Below are 23455 nucleotides of genomic sequence, written 5' to 3'. Positions count from 1 at the left end.
TATTAAGTAAATTCCTTACTCTAAAATTTAGGTGGCAACCCTATTCCGAAATACGCTGGAATGAATGGTACATATCTTGAGCGTGTGTGTACTATGTATGTATACATAAAAAAATGTTGATTGAGATTAACAAAATACAAATTTGTATTGCAAGGAAGCGTGGCAACCCTGATGGAAAATATTTTCTGACCAAAGTTCTGGACAATACCTTTCATTTGATCTCCATATTGCGAAGTTTTAGATAAATTGTGTAGAATCGAAAATAAGTGGCAACCTTACACTATTATCCTAAGGAATAACATTTTGTTTATAGGGAAAGCATTGTTTAGGAACCTTCTCTTGGTACCCATGAGTAGTAATATTTCACCTTTCTTCTAAACAAAAAATAAAATAAATATACGATTCAAAAAAAGTGGCAACCCTATTAAAAATATTTTTGAATTAGGAATCTTTAAAATACCTTCCATCTGATACCCATATTTTGACGTTTTAATTAATTTATAACTAATTTCGAGTAGGTGGCAACCTTATACGATTCTTCTCGGAGATATTGCCTATTCGGATAACCTTAAAATCCAAAACATTATCTGTGTACAAAATTTGATCAAAATCGTTAGAGCCGTTTCCGAGAACGCTATGGATATATATATATATATATTAGACTGCATCACCAAAAAAAGGTTGCGGTTTTTCCGGCGGGATTACAAAATTTATTATATTTTAAGACCTTCACCAAAATATTTGGGAAAAATATTAAGATTTAAGTGAGCTGGACCGATTTGAAAATTCCTATAAAAATGGAGTGTTTTATGAATAAAAATAGTTTTGTAAAGAACTTTTTGAAAAATGTCCCCTCAGATGACAAAACAGATTAAGCTTAAAAAATCTGCATAAAAACATTTTAAAATCTTTTCAACGGAATCGTAAAAATGAGATTTTTGATGCTGTTTTTTTACTGTTTTCAAAGTTTGATTTACGAAAAACTTGAATAACTGGGCCAAAACTATTCTAATTTAGACTTATGGGATCTCGAGAGAAAGGTATTTTCACACTGTTTTTGTTTTTCTGTGCAACAAAATATCATTCGTGTCGCAAATTTTTTTTTTCAAATACCAACACATCTTAATTCAACTTTGAATAACGTTCGTTCATCCTACCTTTCTCTTTCATCCTTTGAATGAGTTTGTTAGCAACGAAATAAAAAGGGTGAGAAAATACCTTTCCACCGACACCTCTTAAGTCTAAATCAGAAGAGTTTAGGCTCAGTTATTCAAGTTTTTCTTATACCAATCTTTAAAAAAAGTTAAAAAACAATCATCAAAAATCTCATCATTAGGATTCCGTTCACATTTTTTTTTTTAATATTTTTATGCAAATTTTTTAAGCTTAAACGGTTTCGTCATTTGAGGGGATTTTTTCAAAAAAAAAAATTAAGAAACTATTTTTATTCATAAAAAACTCCATTTTTGGAGGTATTTTGAAATTGGTCCAGCTCACTTAAATCTTAATATTTTTTCGAAATATTGGAAAAATAGTACCGATTTTTTTTTTGTATGGGGAGTGATGCAGTCTAATATATATACAAGAATTGCTCGTTTAATGTATTAAGATGTACATGTACATATTATATCGCCGTTTAGAGTACAAAATCGCGTATCGTGATTCTGCAAAACCGCGTAACTGACATTGGCTGCCAAAAATTGGATTCGCTCACACAAGCTCTTGGCTCAATCCTTATCCATTCGTCCTGAAATATACTAGGCAGATATGCGATTGCTTTATAAAAAAGAGAACCATTTTGAAATATGAGTGTTTTTACACTTTAGAAAATTATTTCTACAACTTCAAATACACGGTTTTGCATTTTGCTGTTACGCGGTTTTGCATTTTGTTGATACGCGGTTTTGCACTTTAGATGACGATATGTATGTTGATAAAATAAAAAATAAAATAAATCTAGAAAATACATATTATGCAATAAAATAAAGGAATTATAGTAATGAAATAAATTTAACTTAAATAAAATAAAATGAAAAATGAAATAAAATCAAATCAAATCAACTTAAAAATTAAATTAACCTAACTAAAATATAATCCTTAAACCCCTAATCCCAGAATACCTACAACTCGAACTATCAAGAAAATTCATATTTTTATACCTTTCATGAGCATGCAATGGTATTATAACTTTGGTCCGATGTTTGTAAGTACCAGAACAAAAAGAGATAGACCCATGAAAATGTATACTTATATGATCAGAACGTCGAGCTGAGTTGATTTAGCCATGTCCGTCTGTCCGTCTGTCTGTCTGTTTGTATGCAATCTAGTCTCTCAGTTTTCGAGATATCCGGATCAAATTTGGTAGGTGGGTGTATTTTTATAATGTATTAATCATTTGTCGGAACCGGAAGAATCGGACCACTATAACATATAGCTCCCATACAACTGATTGTTCAGATATGAGATTTTTCATTATAACTTCTCAATTTATGCAGCTACGAACATGAAATTTTGCAATACTTGCACCCATTATCAACAGAATACTTACAGTGAAAATTACAAAGATCGGGTCACTATAACCTATAGCTCCCATACAACTGATTGTTCAGGTATAAAATTTTGCGTTATAACTCCTCCATTTATATAGCTAGGAACATGAAATTCCGCACTGTTTTCAATAATTATCAACAGAAAACTTACAGTGAAAATTAAAAAGATCGGGTAACTATAACCTATAGCTCCCATACAACTGATTGTTCAGATATGAGATTTTTCGTTATAATTCATCCATTTATGTAGCTAGGACCATGAAATTTCGCGCTGTTTTCACTCATTATCAACAGAAGACTTACAGCTAAAATAACAGAGATCGGGTCACTATAACCTGCAGCCCCCATACAACTGATTGTTCAGATATGAGGTCTTTTATCATAACTCCTCCATTTATGCAGCTAGGAACATGAAATTTCGCACCATTTTCACTCATTATTAACAGAATACTTACAGTGAAAATAACAAGGATCGGATGACTACAACATATATCTTCCATACATCTGATTGTTCAGATATGGGATTTTACTGTAAAACTCCTTTATTTGAACAGCTAAAACCGATAAATTTCTTAAGATATTTTATAAATAATAATACAAAGTCTACTGAGAAAATCGTCAAAATCTATGCTGTATAAGCTTTATCTCCTATAGCACTGATTGTTAAGATACCAGTTTTTGCCATATATCTCCTTTATGTACGAAACTAAACCCAATAAATTGTGTTACCGGTTTACATACCGATCACATAGCGGTGAAAATCACTTAGATTGGTGTCATATAAAGTATATCTTCCATACCTCTGATTGTTTAGATGCGATTTTTTATATAAGTATGTAACTCCTCTATCGATGTATGCAGATGTATTCAAAAGCAGTAATCTGTCAAAGTAAAATTTGCAGATGTTCATGAAAGGTATGAAGCCTTCGGCATAGCCGAAGACAGCGCTGCTCTTACTTGTTTTTATTTAATTTCAACTTATTTAATGTTATTTTACTTTGTTTGTTTTTATTTTATTATATTGTTTTTATTTTTTTTATTTTTATTTTATTGCATAATGTTTATTTTCTTGATTTATTTCATTTTATTTTGAACATATGCAGTTTAACTTTCATGCTCACATACATGCATTCATAATGTAAATATAACAGCCTAAAAGTGTACTACAAATCTATTTCTTTAGAAAATGTACCTTTCAAGGATTTATGTATGGACGAAATATCGCAAAACTCATAAATTTCGAAGCACAACATTTTAGGTTTTAAAAAAGATATTTAGTTGAATGGAAAAATATTGCCACCTTCACTTTCAAATGAGTTATTCAATTTTCTACAAAAACGAATTATTCGTGATGAAACTACACAGCGAAAATAGCAAAAAACCGTGTTTTTCGCACCTTTGGGCTCCATTATCTCAAAAACCTAAGCTAATGGAGAAAATCGAATGCCAGATTCAGAATCTGCGCACCAAAAACCTTTAGAATAGTATACGCCAGCCCCAGGGTCTGAACTTTTTTTAAATTTTTTAGGCCTGTGTAATGATTAATATTCGTAGTGATTATTAATTAAAGCATGTTCTTTTAGATAACCGTTTAATGATGAAATACCGATATTACTTAAAAAAATTTAATTACTTGATTAATTTTAATTACATCATTATTTTGTTATTTTTGATCATTTTCAATTATTTTTGACTTGTTTTAATAACACGATTATAATTATTTGATTAATTTCTATTATTAATCATCAAGGCAAACTATAGACAAAAATTAAGAATATTTAATAACTGCTTGAATTATTTATTTATTGTATTCTTATCCAAATCTCAAATTTAAACATTAATGATTACTTTGTAAAATTTTAAAAAGAAAAGACTGAAATGTGCAAAGTTAATGAATTTAATTTATTTTAATGAAAACTTTTATTTTTATGTTAGTTCACTCAAAAATGAAAAATGTTTTCTTTTGGATATTCAATATTTTTAAAAAAGATAAAAATAACGCATTTATTGTACCTGAAAACTTTAACTTTTAATAACACTTAATGAAAATGCATTTACATTTATGTTCGAAAGTTTGAAATATTTATGTATTTGTTTTTCCTTTTAATTAATACTCAAAAAATTTAACACTTATTATTGGCAAATCTAAGGCTGCTAAATAAAAATGTGTAATATATTAAAGTGTACTTAATCAAACGTGTTTTATTGTATATTCTTGAATTCATATTATTTTGTGACTCCCAAAATAGTGGTTTTGGTCCCTAATTGAACTAGTATTTTTCTGTCTATTTTGAACTAGAGACTATGAGACTGGTATATTTCTGACCGAAATCTGACAATTGCCATCTCGAAGGACATCCGCATGTTAAAAATACCAGTTGATTGCAAGGAAAAAAAGACAGTTGGCTGACTAGTTGGGCATGTGGTTCATACTAGTTGTGAGTTAGTTTACAACTAGTTCATATATAATAATAATATAATAATATAATTATATAAGCCGAAATCGATTCGCCACTTCTCTGCTTGCTATGTTTGAGTTCCGGTCGCTTATCGAAAAATGTTGCATGTGAAAGCAACAAAGCTAGCTAGCGAAGATGGACGATAGCGAGTTTGGGTGCACCTCATTGAGTTAGTTTGTTTCGCCACTCGCTAACTGTTGGCGAATCGCTGACGGCTATTCTTTGATATGATATCTACCGACGAGGTTGATGCCTAGACTAGGTTTTATAGAAAGTTTGATTATAGCAAAGGTGTCTTGACAAACAAGAAAGTAAGTTGATAAAAGCGTCATAAAGTACAAACGCGAAAAGTTGAATCGCCAAACTTTGCCATTCTGATTCTTCTTCTTCTTTTTTGGCGCTGTAACCGCTTAAGCGGTTTTGGCCGAGTTCAGCAAAGCACGCCATTCGTTTCTCTTCTGTGCCAACTGACGCCAATTGGAAACGCCAAGTGAAGCCAAGTCCTTCTCCACCTGATCTTTCCATCGCAGTGGGGGTCTACCTCTTCCTCTGCTACCACCAGCGGGTTCCGAGTCGAATACTTTCAGAGCTGGAGCGTCGGTGTCCATTCGAACGACATGACCAAGCCAGCGGAGCCGCTGTATTTTAATTCGCTGCACTATGTCCATATCGTTGTAAAGCTCATACAGCTCATCGTTCCATCATCTGCGGTACTCGCCGTCGCCAACGCGTAAAGGCCCGTAAATCTTCCGCAAAATCTTTCTCTCAAACACTCCAAGAGCCGCCTCATCGGATGTTGTCATTGTCCATGCTTCTGCGCCATATACCAGCACGGGCATGATGAGTGACTTATAGAGCGTGGTTTTCGTACGTCGAGAGAGGACTTTATTCCTGAATTGCCTACTCAGTCCAAAGTAGCACTTGTTGGTAAAAGTGATTCTGCGTTGGATTTCAATGCTGACATTATTATCGGTGTTAATGCTGATTCCCAAGTAAACGAAATTCTCTACTTTCTCGAAATTGTAACTGTCAACAGTGACGTGGGTGCCAAGGCGCGAATGTGCTGACTGTTTATTTGATGACAGGAGATACTTCATCTTGTTCTCGTTTACCAACATCCCGCCATTCTGATTATTGCTGATAATTATACTTATCTGCTGAAAAAGTGGAGAAACAAAGCTAATTTTCCACTGACTGCTGATTTTGTGACCAGCGGCAACGGCAAAATTGAAAATAAATCTATTCTCGCCGAATTTCTTCGTATACCGCTGTGTATTTTAATTTTGACTGCGAACTTTCTTCCGACGATGTTCGCTCAGCGATTTGATTCTGTTTATACTTTAAATCTCCCAGTTCTCGCATTCTTCTTCTTCTTAAATAAAATAAATAAATAACAATAAATAAAAGCTATGAACTTTGTAATAGTGTATACTAGTGAACCCGCATGGCGTTAAGACGCCAAAAATTGAGTTTAATATTTTAAACAGATGGCAACACTATTCACAAACCTTAATAAATATCGCAAATGTTTCAAGTAAATTCGTCCATCCCTTTTTGAACGAAGAGAGGTCTCAAATGGCGTCGGTTTTTCATTTCCTCAAAATTCATGCCACCGTGCTCCGCTAAAAATGGTCGTAGCTTCAAAAAATAAAACCTTAATGCACATTTAGAATGACATTGCTGATCTGATGACCTTCATATTAAAGATCTGATGACCATAACAATAAAAAATATTTATTTATAAAAATTAACTCAAACTAATTTTTTCGGTATATTATGGGTTTATTCGAAAGAACATATATTCCCATTAGTTATGCAACGCGATTTCATCATGTGACTGTCTTCGCAGTAGCGCATCCTGTTAACCCAGTTCTCCAAGACCTTGTTGATGGTTTCTGGCTCTATCGTAAGAAATGCCTGACATACGCCTTAAAGGCCTGAATCGTTAATAGATTGTTCGCATAATATCGGTCCTTCACGTCATGGCACAAAAAAGTCTAAGGGCGAGAAATCGCGGCTCCGAGGGGGCCAATTGACTTCATCGAGACAGCTGATAACACAATTACCGAACGTTATCGATCAAAATAAAAATCGAATAGATGGCAACCCTATCAAAAAATATTTCCTTTCAAACTAAAGTCTTATTAAAACTGTTTCTTTTGCCACTCGTATTTTAATATTTCATTAAAATTGTGTAAAATCTGAATTAGGCTTTTCAAACAGGTGGCAACCTTCTGCGAAGCATTTTCAAACTGAAATCCTTTAAAGTTCTTTCGTCTGATACTTTGATACATAATTTAATTACCTGAAGAATTAAATTAAATTTAATTTTTTTATCACCTGGCAACTCTCCCAAACAGTTCAGATATAAATCCTAATTTATTTAACTTAACTTTTTTATTAACTTAATTTATTAAACTTAATAATTCATTTAAATTTAAAATTTTCAACAGCTGGCAACTCTCTTCAAACCATCAAACAAAATTCTGATGTTTAAACTGAAGATTTCTTAGCACTCTTTCGTTTAACACCCATATTTTAATACTGCATATAAATAAATTCGGTTTTGAAAGCAGGTGGTGACCCTTTTCAAAACATTCTCTAATTACTACCTTTTTAAACTCCTTTAGTATGGACCCCTATGGGGGAACATTTTGTAAATAACCTATGTAATTTCCCTGTTAAAAGCAGTTAAGAAGCAAAGCTTTTAATAACCATTTCGACTGATACGTACGGCAACTCTTTTCAAAAAAAAAACCTAATTGCGCATCTGCAACCAAGTCTTTTAATTTGACACCTCACTTTTAAAAATCGAGCGAAGGATGGGGATATGATGGTATTAATTTATAAATAATCTCAACTTGATTTTTTAAAAGGTGGCCATACTTTCCGGAAAAGTAAAAGCCTACTGCACATCTACATATCAAGCCCTTTTATTTGGTACCTCATTTTTGAAAATCAAACGAATGGTTCAGATCTGATGACCTGGACAAAAAGTCCTTTCGCGTATTATATATATAGATATAGTTAAATTCGACTTTTTAAACAGGTGACAGCCCTTTCGAAAAGTAGTTTCGCGCAAAGATATTCTTAAATATTCTTCGCCTAACATTGCGATACAAATTTTAATCAACTGATGAATTAAGTTGAGTTATATTAATTAAATATGTGGCATCTCCGCTAAATATAGTTCAGAAATAAAAAATTTTCAACCCAGCTTCGATTGATACCCATATTTTAATAATTCATTTAACTTATTTAATAATTTGAAATTAATTTTTAAACAGGTGGCAACCCTCTTCCAACACCTCAAAAATATTTTATGTGTTCAAACTAAAGTCTTCTTAATATTCTTTTGTTTCACATCATTATTTTGACATTTCATATAACTTCTGGATAAGTCAATTAAATTCGACATTGCAAGAAGGTGGCAACCCTCTTCAAAATATTTTCAAACGGGCACCTTCTGAAGCCCCTTTCGTTGTGCGCCCTTATGTGGAAACATATTTCTCCTAATTAATTTTCTTAATTCAAATTGAATTTAATTTTTTAAACAGGTGGCAACCCTCCTAAAGTTAAGTTAATACAAATATTTTCAAAACCCTTTCCACTGATACCCATTTTGTAATAATGGATTTTTTTTAGATGATTTGAATGCAATTTTTTAAAAGGTGGCAACTCTTTTCAAAAAACTAAAACCTTTTTGTATATCTGCAGTCCAAGAGTTTTAATTTGACACCTTATTTTGGAAAATCAAACGAACGGTGCTGTTATGACGGCATTGCTTATTATATAGTTTATATTCAATTGTTCCTTTCGAAAAATAAAACCAGTTCACACATTTACAGGTCAAGCGCTTTAATTTGACATCTCATTATTGAAAATCGGGCGAACGGTACAGATCTTTTATGCTGTACAAAAAATCTCTTCGCGTACTATATATGTATATAGATATGAGGCTCATCTAAATAATGCTAAAAAAATATAGTGTAAGTAAATGCATTCCTTATGCGCATTGTAAAATGTATGTATAATCCGTTTTATACTTAATTTTAGAAAATGATTCACTAAAAGCTCGCTAAAATACGATGCTCGAAATATATTTTTAATATATTTTTTTGTTTAATAATAAAGTATTATTATTTATTTTTTGTCTGAATATGTGAGTTTAGCTAAAATGGGTGCAATTGTGGCTAAGAAGAAGAGAAACTACCTTTAAATTATTGTGTCATGGGTCTAACTAGACTTGAGTTGTTCTTTCAGACGACCACAGATATTTATGTACATAAAATGCAGCCACTTACCAGCCTTGCGGGTACTGCAAATGTCTTTTGGCAAACATTGCACTGATATGGATCACCCCCAGCGACTCCAGCCATATCGGGTGTCTTCGGAATACTCGTTGGCACACCAGCCTCGGTAGTTTCACCCAATCTTGCAGCCTGCATAGCAACGCCACCCACCAATGCGGTGCTTTTCGCATGAGACTTGGTATGAGAAGTATGAGCCGATTTACTACCAAAGGTCATTCCACATTGTTCGCATTTGAATTGTGGCTTATTAACAGTTAGCTTGCGGCTTATTGCCGTTTGAGCGTTGGATGCGACTGTTATGCAACTATGGAAAGCTAGCGCTGTGGATTCGGAATTTGTTGATATTTCCGATATGGGGCGTCCATATAGACCAGCGTTAGGCTCCGATTTTATATTGGCATGTAAAGTAATATTTGATGCATGATTCGTAGAAAGATTCTTTGTGGAGGTTTGTGTTGTATTGCTAGGTATAATACTTGTGTGAGGTAATGGTGAAGATTCGTGTTGTTCTTGCAGCGTTATAGCGACATTTCCATACTGGTTATATACATTCGTAGTGCTTTGCTGCAACTGATGTTCCTGTTGTTTATGGGTTACGATTGCCGTTTCGAGGTTTGTCATTGTTTCAGAAGTGGTAACTGTTTGTAGCGGAGTGCAGAACTGCGCTTGGCTAGGCTTTTCTGTTTTAATCACCAGTGGGGTTGATTGGTAATAAACCATTTTTGGTTGTTCTGTATAAATAAGAGGAAAAAATTTACATATATTAATGGAATAGATTTTGTGGAATGCGTTGCAAAAAGTACAGCAGCTACTTTTTATATAGAGAGTAAATTTCTATTTTTATACTCAGGGACGGAAAACAACATCGTCACAAAAAAGTGGTGTGTGCTTTTAACCAGACCTACCTACTGACATGTATTTCGACCCACTGAATCCGAATCTGAATTGTGAATATTTTGCAATTTTTTCACAATTATTGTAATTAAGTCGAAATTTAGGAGGTGTACTAGTCAAACGGGCCTCAGATTCCGATTCAGTGGGTCGAAATACAGTCGTGTCTCTATATAGCGAACGCCCGATATAGTGAACACCGAATATTTACTCTAAATAGTGAACAATCGAAAGCCTCTAAATAGTGAACAAAATTTTAAAAGCAACGGCAAGCATAAATTGACAAAAAATACCAAATTTAACCGGAAATGAAAGCGGTTATTCCCTAAAATGTATCACTTTATGTTTATTACTAAAACGCTGCTACTATTTGATGCTAATGTTTATTTGGTTCTTGTCGAGTTCCAACGCTTGTGAGTGAATGAGCGCTGTTTTACGTGTTTTTATTTTTATTTTTTGTGTGCTAATAAATTTAGCATTTAAATAATTTTCAAGTGTTATCATGTCTGCGAGGAAATTCCTTTCGTTGAAGCAAAAATCTGAAATTGTTGAAAAAATCGGAAATTTATGGTGTAACTGCAGACATCTTCATAGAATGGTTTCACCATTGCTTCGTCCCTCACGTTCATGAGTAATACATTTAAAATTCCTAACAGTTTTACCGAGTATTATTTCGTTTTTAATTGTTATTAGGTTCAAAATTATTTGCTACAAAAGGGTTTACCAACCAAAGCTATCCTATTGCTTGATAACGCCCCTAGCCATCCGCCAGAAGATGAACTTAAAACTGCTGATGGCTCAATATTCGTGGTTTATATGCCTCCAAATTTAACGCCTTTTATTCAGCCTATGGATCAAAATGTGATTCGCTTAACTAAGCTGTACTACAAAAAACATCTGCTGTTATTAGTTGTAGGAAAAGATGACATCACAAAATTTTTAAAAACTTTAACTTTTGAAGATGCTGTATCATTTTTAATGCTTGCTTGGAACCAGCTGAAGGCAAGTGTAACAGCGAAAGTTGGAAGCCTCTATTAGAATGTTTCAATGCCACAGAGCCAAATGAAAGCGAGGATGAAGACGATGATGTTCCTCTGAGCTTACTTCGCCAAAAAATATTGCAGGAAAAATATAAAGAAATCGATGATATACAGGGTCTGCTGCAAGTTGTAATACCGAAGGTAATTTTATTGACCCTATTGACATTCACCTGCCCATTTCGTTTTTATTTACTTTAATTGTCTTAGGAAACCTACACTGAAAATGATATATAAAATTGGAATACAATCGAAGACGACGAACCAATTGATTTAGAGAAAGATGCCGAGGATACTGCAGCAGCTGGTGATGATGACCAAGGCGAAGGACAGATCGGAAATCCTATAAAAGCCACTGAAGCTATTAAAAACTGACTACGCTGGCATAATAGTATTGAGAACTCTACATGAAAAAGCGGTCCAAAAGTCAACTTCCTCATGCATGAAGCAAACATCTATTCGCGAATTCTTTCAATAAACATTCATGTGTCCATTTATATTTTCCTAAGTATACATTTATTCCAAAGATCTGTTGCACTTACATAAACAAACATGAATTTTGAGCAAATAAAACAAGTTTTTGAACAAAAGAAGTCAACCTTAATATAGTGAACAACCTGGATGCTGTGAACAGGCCATGCAAAAATTAGTTCACTATATCCAGACACGACTGTCGGTAGGTGGGTCTGGTTAAAAGCACACACTTTATTGTGTGCCGGTGTATTCATTATTTTTTTAAATTATAACCAAAAAATCAACAAGTTGTAGTCATCGTAAAGCAATTTTAGCTAAACTCACGTATTTGTGTTCGTACGTCCTATTGTAATTTACAATGATTTCTATTTTTCGCAATTAACCCATAAAATTTAAAGATAATAATAATAATTGATATTTGATTTTTTTTTCACTCAAAGGAAATTATTACTTGATTTTCATTTTTTCGATCAAAGATAATAATTAAGTACTATTAAGTTTTATTTATTCAACTCAAAAGATATACCAGCTTGATTTCCGACATATTCTTTTCAGAGGTAGCGGCACCCTAATAAAAGGAATCAGTCCCAAAATTCTCAGGTAAAAATTTCAGTTGGTTGGGTCTTAATGACCTTTTAAAGTAGCGAAACTTTCTCTATTAAGGCGTTAATGAAGCTCGATTTACCATACAAAATTTCAATTCTTAATTGTTTGATTAGTGCTTAATTGAGTGCTAATTGAATGAATCTTTTCATCCAACCCTGCTGGCTATGTTTAATTTTGACTTTGGGATGTGTTTATTAAGTAAAGTAAATATGTATTTTTATATGTATATGTATATTAAAAAATAAAAATAAAAATACCCATCAATAAACAAATTTAGCTATGCACTATGGTCTGGAAATCACTTTTTTGGCATAAATTATTAGAAACGAGATATGTCACTTAAGTTTTGCGTGTAGGCTTATTATGCTACATAAATAGAAGAAATAAAAATAATATAAAAATTTGAGGCGTGGCACGCCCACTCCACTCATGCAAATACAAAGAGTGATAGAATTCAACTACCAGTAAAGCTAGAAAAGCTAAATTTCGTATAAGGGGTCAAGGCATAAAATTGGTATATCTCACAAACCCCTTTGACCGATCTTAACAAAACTTAGTACATATAGTGTTTTGTAAACAAATGTATAAAAAGGTTAATGGCCTGAAAAATAAAGTAGGTTTAAAAACCTTTATAACTTGACGTTTTCATACATTTTTTTTTGTGAAGCTACTTTATTTTTACGAATAACAGGTCTATTCTGCGCTGGTAATAAACATTTTGTAACCGGTAAATAAAGTTCCTGTCAATTTTTAAACCCTTTTCGCATTCTGTGTACTCTGGTAACCGGTAAATTTTGTTACTATCTCATAAGCTGGTAACAAAGTATTGCCCCGTGAAATATGCAATGCCAGAATTCTTCATAGCTGAATTGCTGAATATTTTAACTGCGTTACCAACGTACTTAGAATCGCGGTGACAAGAACTTTTAACATTTTTTCGTAATAAAATTTTCCGGTTACAAAATCTTCGATAATGTGCAGAATTGAATGGTTAGGCTATAAATGTTTAATTCAGTAAATTGTTCAAAGTATAAGTATATGTTTTTACATCTGAAATGAGAGTGAAGTAATAAAATTAGTAGATTGACCTGAATATAATATAAACAAGTAAACAAGTCGGCTTCGCCCGAACATTAAATACCCGGCGCAAGTATTAATTAATTAATTATTTGTTTATTTATTTATTTATTTAGTCTACAGAAAAATGTTTTCTTACAGACAATTGAGATAAAAAGATTTAGATATTTAAGTATGTATGATACATTATAGAGTGAACTAATTATACATATTAACTTGTAAAGATAATAATGATATGTTACAATAGCAATTTGGGCAGCTGGCGTGGCCTAGTCTCCAGTCTACTTTTGTGTGCGGCGGGCGGAAAGACCTAGTTTCCGCTCCGCGCTGTTTACAGGCCGTTGATCATGGTCGGAAAGGCCGAGCTTCCGATCCATGTTCCCGTAGTCATTACTTTGTATGTGAGGCAGGCGGAAAGTCCTAGTTTCCGCTCCGCGATCCCTGCTCGTATTGTCCTACGCGGTCGCGAAAATATACGAAGCCGTTACAATTGTACTAAGCAGTCATTGATATTGTGTAATTTTTTCGTTCACGGTTACAGATATTAGTTTATTTAGTTAACTTGTTGAGCAAACTTTTCCTTATTACAAAAAGCGATTCAGACGTGTCGAAGCAATCATAATGCTTGTTAAAATCTTGGCATAAACACCGAAAAGCATCATGCATTTCAAAGTTTGATTTTCAAATACTCAACACAACAGGTTTAAAATGTCTCGTGGGTCTTGTATTAATACAAAAATTTATCTCACTCAGTAAAAAGGGACTACTGACCATCCCTCTACGACTCTGAAGCGTCGGCAAATCTATAAGCTTCAGGCGATCCTTGTAGGGTGGGAGATTTTTAGACGAGTCCCAACATAAATTTTTGAGGGAAAATAACAAGAACTGTTTCTGCACTGATTCGAGCCTGTCACTATGAATTCGATAACTAGGATTCCATACTATAGATGGATACTCCAAAATCGGTCTAACTAGAGAGGTAAAGAGAACTTTAGTGACCTAAGGATCGTTGAACTCCTTGGCTCAGCGCTTAAGAAAAGCCAACAATCCTCTAGTCAATGAAATTGGTCACTTGCTCAACATTGTGGTCAGATATCATATATGAATTTGGGTAGAACGATTTTCTAGAGAAGGTCATGAATTTACACTTTTTCAAATTGAGTGACATAGAATTTGCTTCCCACCACTCGAAAATGCAGGTTAGGTCAGCTTGCAAATGCTCCCTATCTTCTGCAGTACTAGTGTACTTAAAGAGCTTAACATCATCAGCGTACATTATGCATTTAAGCAAAGCTTCGCAATTCCTCTATAGTTTACGATGTTAGTCCTACTTCGATTTTTATAAACTGGCAAGATAAACGAATCCTTCCAGGAAGATGGGAAGACACCCTGTTTTAGGGAAGCATTAAAAATATTTGTCAGAGGCTTATACAAATACTCTGCACCACTTTTAAGAACACTTGTGGGTATACCGTCTGGGCCAGCTGTATATGAAATTTTCAAACAATTCAAATGAATGAGGACGTCCGCAGGAGATATCGATGGAATTCGGATGCAATCAAATGATGGCAGAAAGAGTGGGTAGCTACATAGATTCGAATTTAGTTGGGAAGATGTAGAACTGGCAGAGTAGTTTGACTCGAAGAAATCAGCAAACATATCGGCAATAATATTTTCGTCACTAAGTCATTTAACTTCAATGTTGAGGGATAACCGTTGATCTTACGCTTTGTGTTCACAAAGGCGTAAAACGATTTGGGATTAGAAACTATATTGAGTCGAACCCTGTTAATATAATTACTGTAACACGTTTTGTTCAATACATTGTATTTATGCCTAATAATGGAGTACGCGGAGTAGTGAGAAGACAAGCCAGATTTTTTAAAAAGCTTAAATGCTTTGGATTTTTGATTTTTTAAGCGTTTTAATTCGCCAGCAAACCACTGAGCGTTAGACGTTACGTTAGCTTCCTTAACAAGAGGAATGATTTTACTGAAAATATGGCGTAAGGAATTGCTAAAATGTAAGGCACTGTCTTCAGCATTCCCATCATACTGGGCCAAGTTATCTTCGATATCTCTAACCTAAGTTTACTATAATCTGCTGTTTTAAATGAGTAACGCTCCGCTCTTGATTTTTTACTGGTAAAGCAACATGAGTTGCATGAATTTATCAAGGACGATTCTAGTGGTGGGTGGTGAGAGTCAACAGGTGTAATCAAAGAATAACTAGGGGCTATTGTGACGTTGGAAACTTACTAATAGAGTTGATCTGGTAAAGACTAAGGTCTGAAAGATCGTTCAAAAATTGATTGAAGAGATCACGAGAGGAATTTGGTACTAGAATACCATCTATTAGATCCCAAGAAACACACGCAAGATTGAAGTCACCCAGGACAATAACAGTATCGGAGGGCTTCACCATGGCATGTAGAGAGAGCAGTAAGGAGGAGTGTTTTAAATAAACAGAAAGTCTCGATTTAGGTGGTATATAAGCAGCAACAAGATAAACGCTATTAGAATGATATCTTATTCGAACGCAGAGGAATTCAACTTCATCGGTGTCAGTGAACTCAATTTCTTCAGAAAAAAGATCAGTCTGGACAGCTATTAAGACGCCTCCACCTTTTTTTATTTAAACGGTCGTTTCGAAACACTTCATTCTTAGGACACAAAATTTGGGAGTTGAACACATTCGGCTTGAGCCAGGTTTCAATAAACACCAGTATTTTGAAGTCAAAATCGTGGGACTGAAAGTGTAACCTTGATAGCTTTGTGTTCAAACCTCTCACATTTTGGTAGTAAATGCTAATGGTGAAGTTAGTTATTAGTTTTTTGATGCCGAGGTTGAAGGCGGAAGTTGAGCCAAATTTTGCCCTTGCGGTCTAGATCTAAATTCAAATTCGCGAATGAAGGCACCGCTTGGCCAAAAAGATGGGCTTATTACTCTATCAAAGCAGTCTTCGCATATGTCTATTTTAAAAGAAGAAATGCTTCTTTCATACGAGAATCTGAACTTGCGTACATGCAACTCATTTGCTATCAGCCTGGAAGTTAAGTACCCCTTCACATCATCGACAGAGGTATCTTTTGAACACCTAGATACAAAGACCGATTTTTTGTAAGGGACAACGGTTAAATCCCTCGGGTTTCAGATGTGGTAGGGGGTTGCGGTACAGCTGTCAAATTTTTGGAAGGAGCAACGATGGCTCCGGATGTGGCAGGGGGTTGAGATGTAGTTGTGGAGTTTTTGGAAGGAGCAACGACTACTTCCTTCGGAACGGTGTTGACGCAATCGGAGACGGCTTCAGATGTGGTGGAGGGTTGAGATGAAGGTGTTGAACAGGAATTTAGTGAGACTCCAGTAGAAGAAGGACGTGGTTGGGGAGATTCAGTCCACTGAGGAATCGGTGTGTTAAAACTTATGAGTTCTTTGTTCATAGCTGGGTCAAAAATGGGCGGTTCTGCGGAAGATCAAGGTCCACAGTGATGGGATTGAACACGATGTTTTCCACGCCTCTCGCCAGGAGAAGGAGAGGAGGAAGTATCTGTTTAATTGAAGTAAAAATGTTGTCAGATTCGAGTTCTGTCTCTTGCCAGAGTTGGATCGCGAGTGAGTAAATTTATTTCAGTAGCAATAAGTACATATGCATACATAGGATGAGGTGAAATTACAGAGAATAAAAACAAAGCTGCCAGATTACAAATACTAAAACAAGTGCAAGTTATAAACTATATTATGATTCAACATTCTGCCCCCATTGGAAGGAACTTTCAATTATTGGATGGTAAGGGAGCCAATTTATGTATTGCTCGACGCAGGATTCCCCTAGATATTTTCACATCCGCTACGCGTACCTTTCCGTCAGCGCCAGGTACAATGTTGACCACACGAGCTAATAACCACTTATGCGGTGGCATATTATCTTCATGTACGATGACGAGTTGTCCAAGGTGAATATTGCTATGCGGCGTCGACCATTTGGAACGTTGCTGTAATTCGTGAATGTAATCACGCTGCCACTGTTGCCAAAATTGTTGTTTCAGACTCGTTATACGCTGCCATCTTGACAAGTGAGACAATTTATTGACGTCGGGTGCGACTTCAGGTATTGACTGCATTGAAGTTCCAATGAGAAGGTGAGATGGCGTAAGGTTTGGGTCATCGGACATGACTGCCAATGGACGTGAGTTGAGAATTCCTTCTGCCTCGGTGACAACAGTTAAGAGCTCTTCATATGTTAAGCGAGCCTGCGACAAATGCTTCACGAACAACTGCTTGGCAGATTTTACTGCCGCCTCCCATAGGCCGCCGAAGTGAGGAGATCGAGGTGGAATGAACTGGAAATCGATGCCCTTGATTGACGAGTACTCTATAATCAGCTTCCTTTTACATTCGCTTAAAACCTACCTGCTCCTACAAAATTGGTAGCATTGTCGCAATAGATAGTCTTTGGTATACCTCGCCGGCTGAAAAACCGCTTAAGGCAGCCAATGAAGGCTTCACTGCAAAGGTCAGAAACTAACTCCATGTGCACTGCTTTAGAAGAAAAACATATGAAAATTGCAACGTAAGTTTTATACGGTACCTTGCTTCTGATACGATAGGAGATGGCGAATGGGCCACAAAAGCCAACTCCGCAGATCAAGAACGGTAGTTGTGCCTTCAAGCGGTCGGCAGGCAGGTTTCCCATAATTTGTTGCAACAACTTAGGCCGGTATTTAAAACAATGTATGCATTTGCGCACTACTTTGCGCACAACTTCACGAGCATTCACGATCCAAATGCGTTGTCGTAGTAACCCCAATAAGACCTTTGGGCCTGCGTGAAGGTGTGAGTAGTGCAGATGTTGGATATACAGCCATGTAAAGCGATGATCCTTAGGTAACATGAGGGGGAATTTCGCTTCCACCGGAATTGGAGCACGCAATAGTCGGCCGCCCTATCTGACTACCACTTTGAGTTTGTTGTAGATTTGCAACTCACCCAAGAACGGCGACAGTTTTTGCAGCGATGGATTCAGGGGTTTGTCTTTTTGAAGAGCAACAATTTCCGAGGAGAAACATTCATGTTGTATGGCTGCAACTACAAAATATAAAGCGTCGTTGACAAATGCCTATTGGTTGGAATGTTGTTGAGTACACGATGAATATATGAAATAATATGAAGGATTCGTGTAAACGAAGAATTTCGGTTTACAATATCCAAAACAATTTTAGATTGAATGCTAATTTAGCAACAAAGTGCTGGCATACGTTTTCGTTGTCCTTCGATCGGCAAAGTCACGTCGATGCTAAGCTGAGGCCACGTACTGATATCATCTGCTAAAAAACTGTGGTCCACTGAACCAAAATGTGCTTGGTAGCTCGGAAGCACTGCAACCGCGGGATATGATGTCCGCTGGATTGCATTTCGATGGTACATGACGCCAGATGACTAGGTCAGAAACTGACTGAATTTCAGATACCCTATTCGCTACGAAAGAGTTTAAGGTTGTGGAATGCATCTTTATCTAACGGTCGTAGAATCGGTCCAAAAATACGTCTTGCTAATATAAGGTTCCAACTTGACTCTAAATTTTTTCCAAGTTTGAACTAACAGCAGTGCCGCGCACAGTTCCAGTCTTGGCAGTGATTGGGCTTTCACTGGTGCAACCTTTGACTTTGCGACAAGTAAGCGCGACTCATGTGCTTCATTACCAATGTTGCGGATATAAATGCAGCATCCATACGCACGCTCGGATGCATCCGCAAACCCATGTACCTCTGCTTTGTGTGCTAATGATGTTAGTACATACCTTGGAGTAGTGATTGAATTGATATTCGCCAAGTCTTTTCGAATGTCTGTCCAGGTGTCTTGTAGTGGTTTTGGTAGCTCATCATCCCATCCTAATCCGTGTATCCATACAGACTGCAGTAGCATTTTGCATCGTATGACAACGGGGCTTAACAATCCAAGTAAGTCGAATATTTTCGCGGTTGTAGATAGAATTGATCGTTTGGTTATATGTTCTGGAGGCTTATCATCATATTGGAAGCAAAACGTGTCAGTAATTGGTTTCCATCAATTGAATGTTCACATCATTGGAGCACTCAAATATATCGGTGCAGTTGCTGTTCCATTTTGAAAGTTGAAGTTTTGCTTTTTCTAATATCTGGATGAGTTCAAGTTTTCGCTTACGCAGGTCGTCTACACTATCAGCCCCCGTGAGTAAATCATCTACGTAGAAATCCGATTCCAACATCTCAGCTCCGATCGGGAAGCTATCGCGATAATGCTCAGCAATGAAAACCAAACTTCGAATTGCCAAGAAAGGCGCAGATGCGGTACCGTAGGTGATCGTATTTAATTCATAATACTCTAATGGTTCCCTTTCCTTTCCTTGTTTCGTGTTTGATGGTTAGCTTCAGCAATATTCGATTGTTTAGTCCAGCTTTCGAGCAACTGGCAGCGATGACTTAGAAGAGTATAGCAACTCTCAAATGATGGAAGCTCCTTGAAATCTTGTTTTTCATCGTACGCCCGCTTCGAATCAGCATCTAGTTTAGTGAGAATTATGTTAATTAATAGCGCTTCCATGATATTTTTCTCAGATCCTAATGAGAGTAAGGCTCCCTTAATTGAAGCGACATTATCGATTAGTATGAAAATAAGCGTTTTGTTATCGAAGCGTTCCTTTAATCGCTGAAGTGCACGTGGATAATTACTTTCCGTAACCTCAAATGGTTCGGCCACAGCTCGCGCAGGTCCCGACAAACAGTCCATCAAGTAATTAAATTTATCAATTGTGGTCAACGAAGCGTCGTCATGCACAAGCGATTCAAAGGTGTGCATAAAACGTGAATATTCTGTGTACTTGCCGTCGAATTTCGGCAAACGGAGTTTGGGCAAGCGATGACTTGTGAGCTGCTGATTGGTTGTATTTTGGAAGTAGCTTACATCCGGCATACTTGATCGACGTGCTTTCTGCAAAAACCCCACTAATTTAGATTTGGTTGAATGAAGACCTCTTCTAAGTCTCCACGACCATTGTCTGTAGCGCAAATCTTTTCGATGAGTGTCTGAATATGGCCACTTGTTTGAAATACGACTCCAAGATTTGTAGTTGACATTCCAAAATTGCATGGTGAAATGAACTGAAGGTGGCGCATTCCCGAAACCGCTACATTGGTTTTGCCGACTTTGACATTTATGGCAATACGTAAACAAACTTTTTGTTTAGAAACAAGTGCAAACGTATTGCGTACTTTCAAGTGAAAAATCGAAGTAATTCGTGCGTTCTGAAGTAAAAAACGTTTTATTTGTAATAAAAACTTAAAAAAAATGTCAGGTCGTGTGTTGAATTGCAGCAGATGTAGGGGTAAAGCCCCCAAATGCAGTTTTTTTTTGTTTCCCCGCGACGACGCCTTGGCCAGAAAGTGGGTAGAGTTCTGCCGGCAGGAGAAGCCATAAAATTTAGTTACCAGCGTAATATGCATGAAGCACTTTACGGACCACTTTTAAACACGACATGTTAAGTTGAAAACGTTCAAATACCACAAATTACAAATTAAAATCGGAGGTAAGCAAGCGTCGACCACTTTCTGCAGGAAAACATGCGCTGCGACAAGATATTATCACTTTTTCGGCACCTGCAATAAAAACACAAAAATTCTAAATAGTTAATTAATAAGGCCTATTCTTTTGAACACATTTCAAGAGTGGTTGTATATTTTTTGTTAACGTAGTGCTTTATTTGCTATATTCAAAGATGGCTTGAGAAATTGGTGAATCGAGAAGAAAACACGTTTTCTCACTGCAAATTCACAACTCATTGTTCTTCGCCATATTCTTTGTTTACCCGTTGCCACAAATGTCATTCTGCGGGAATGCGCAATCTTGTATTCTATCGTTCTTGCCAAAATTGTGGAGTCAGAAGAGGCACTTTCTTTTTCAATTTTTGACCTCAAATTAGTGATGTTGCGCTTCATAGTACTGCGCTGTTGTTTAAGTGCAGAAAGATCCTCATCAGTCGACATGCTGAAACCCAGAAAAAAAAATCTTTTTTTTGATAAGTTGATGAAATGTGACAAGATTCAATCACCGAAATTTAGCAGAAGCACGCAAAAAGGTTTAAGAGAAAATCCCGCAGCAAGTGGCGTGATCACAGCAACGAGGTGTACCAGTTCGTATGTACGTTTAAACAAATGTACATATGTAACATGTGCCGATGCTGTTGTCCATGTCAGAGAACTTAGATAGATAGAGAAGGTGCAAACTGAAAGTGGAAACTATTCGCGGACGAAAAATTAACAGCGTTAGAAAAGTTCAAGTCGGAATGTAGAAATTCTGTTGTAATTTTTGTAAAATTTTTTATCTTCTTCTCCTTTTATGAAGATGCAAATACAATTTAAAATAGTGATAGTTTGGCATAAAGTTTACACACATATGTACATGCATAGACTGGCAATCAAAAGTGAGTGCATGGTGTTTTTATACCCGAGCGCACTTGTGCACAGGGTATTATAACTTTGTTCACATAACGGTTGTTTGTAACAGGCAAAACGAATCGAGATAGATATAGACAAATGTATACATAAATGATCAGGATGAAAAGAGAAATCGATTAAGCGGTGGCTGTCTGTCCGTCCGACCGTCTGTCCGTCTGTCTGTGCAGACGATAACTCGAGTAAAAATTAAGATATCTTAACGAAACTTGGTACATGTACTTCTTTCGGGCGTAGGACAAAAACAATATCGGACAATAACCACGCCTACCTCCCATATAACGATAATTTTCAGAAATACGAAAACTGCGATATTTTAGTAATTACTGATGATTATTCACTCAAAATTGATATTTACAATAATTTTTAGACGAAAAATAAGAATATTATAAATTTTTGAAAAATGGGCGTAGCCACGCCCACTTATGGTTACATGTGTATATCTTGGCAACCACTCCACCGATTTCTTCCAGACTTGGCACAGTTGTTGGCCTTGGTACAGCATACCAACTGGCCGAAAAGTTTTAAAATCGGACAATAACCACGCCCACATTCCATATAAGGGTCATTTAGAGAAATACAAAATCTCCGATAAATCAGTAAATATTAAAGCTAATTTATTCAAAATTGACGCTTGCAACAATTCTTTACCAAGAAATACGATTATGATAAAATTTTGGAAAATGGGCGTGGCACCGCCTACTAATAATCACATATATGTATCTCGGTAACCGTTCTACCAATTTGTACCAAACTCGGTATGGTTATTGTGCTTGCCACATAAAAGCAAAGCGTTGAAAATTAATGAAATCGGACTAAAATTACGGCCGCTTTACATAGAACGGTAAATTTTAGAAATGCTTGAAACTTCAATATTTCGAAATTTAAGGACGCTAATTTACTCAAAATTGATACACCCCGGCTTGCCATGTAGCGGTATCTGTAGGAAACGTGAAAAACATATATTTAATATTTCCGCCGGGTATTTAAAGTTCGGCTCCGCCCGAACTTAAACTTTCTTACTTGTTTGCTTAATATTTGCAATGTTTTTCAATAAAATTTTTTTTATTATCCTTTTATAAAAATGTGCTTCATGCTTTAATTAAAACTATACAAGTCAAATTTTTAAGCTTTGTACAGAACTTAGAAAAATTCAACGAACTTTCGTCTAAATTTTGACCTGTTTAATCTGAATATTTAGAAAAATTTTGAGTACCTACGCAAATACATATATCGGTTTTTTAATTCTAAGAAAACAAGTGTAAGTTTTAAGCGGCTAAAAAATTGCGTTGATATTTAATGATTTTTTATTGCTGACTGCTGTTTGCACTTTTGACCATATAAAAGGGAATTTCTTGCAGAATAAAATGTACATGACCGTTTGCAAACAAAATTAAAAAAAAATGAACGCTCTATTTTACAAATTGCACTTTTTATATGCATAAAACCGCAAAATCCGCCGGGAAACAAAATTCATTAAAAAACAACTCGATTTTTTAGCCGCTTAAAACTTAATTTTATTTCATTAGAATTAAAAAACCGATCTATCTGTGTACTTAAAAT

The 23455-nt window shown here is 35.6% G+C and overlaps 2 protein-coding genes across 14 annotated transcripts in view; both read right to left on the bottom strand.

Annotated features, from left to right (window-relative positions):
- The window catches only part of LOC118735137 (Krueppel homolog 1), a 428624-nt gene that overhangs the window by 209502 nt on the left and 195667 nt on the right, over positions 1 to 23455 (bottom strand). For all 13 annotated transcript variants that reach the window (XM_036464769.1, XM_036464763.1, XM_036464767.1 and 10 more), the window contains one exon: positions 9313 to 10052. In XM_036464769.1, the coding sequence (XP_036320662.1) occupies positions 9313 to 10041 (729 nt within the window). In that variant the 5' untranslated portion in view covers positions 10042 to 10052. The remainder of the gene's footprint in view (positions 1 to 9312; positions 10053 to 23455) is intronic.
- LOC118735140 lies at positions 16334 to 20599 on the bottom strand. The gene is made up of 2 exons (XM_036464774.1): positions 19204 to 20599; positions 16334 to 18491 (listed from the first exon to the last, which is right to left on the bottom strand). The coding sequence occupies exon 1, from the start codon at positions 20529 to 20531 to the stop codon at positions 19767 to 19769; it is 765 nt and encodes a 254-aa protein (XP_036320667.1). The 5' UTR covers positions 20532 to 20599; the 3' UTR covers positions 16334 to 18491; positions 19204 to 19766.

This window comes from Rhagoletis pomonella, unplaced genomic scaffold (assembly GCF_013731165.1).
Source record: "Rhagoletis pomonella isolate Grant_MI unplaced genomic scaffold, Rhpom_1.0 Rhpom_scaffold_00003, whole genome shotgun sequence".
In the NCBI taxonomy this organism is placed as follows: Eukaryota; Metazoa; Arthropoda; class Insecta; order Diptera; family Tephritidae; genus Rhagoletis; species Rhagoletis pomonella.
The sequence above is the reverse complement of the archived record's forward strand: the minus strand, read 5'-3'. Positions and strand labels throughout refer to the sequence as shown.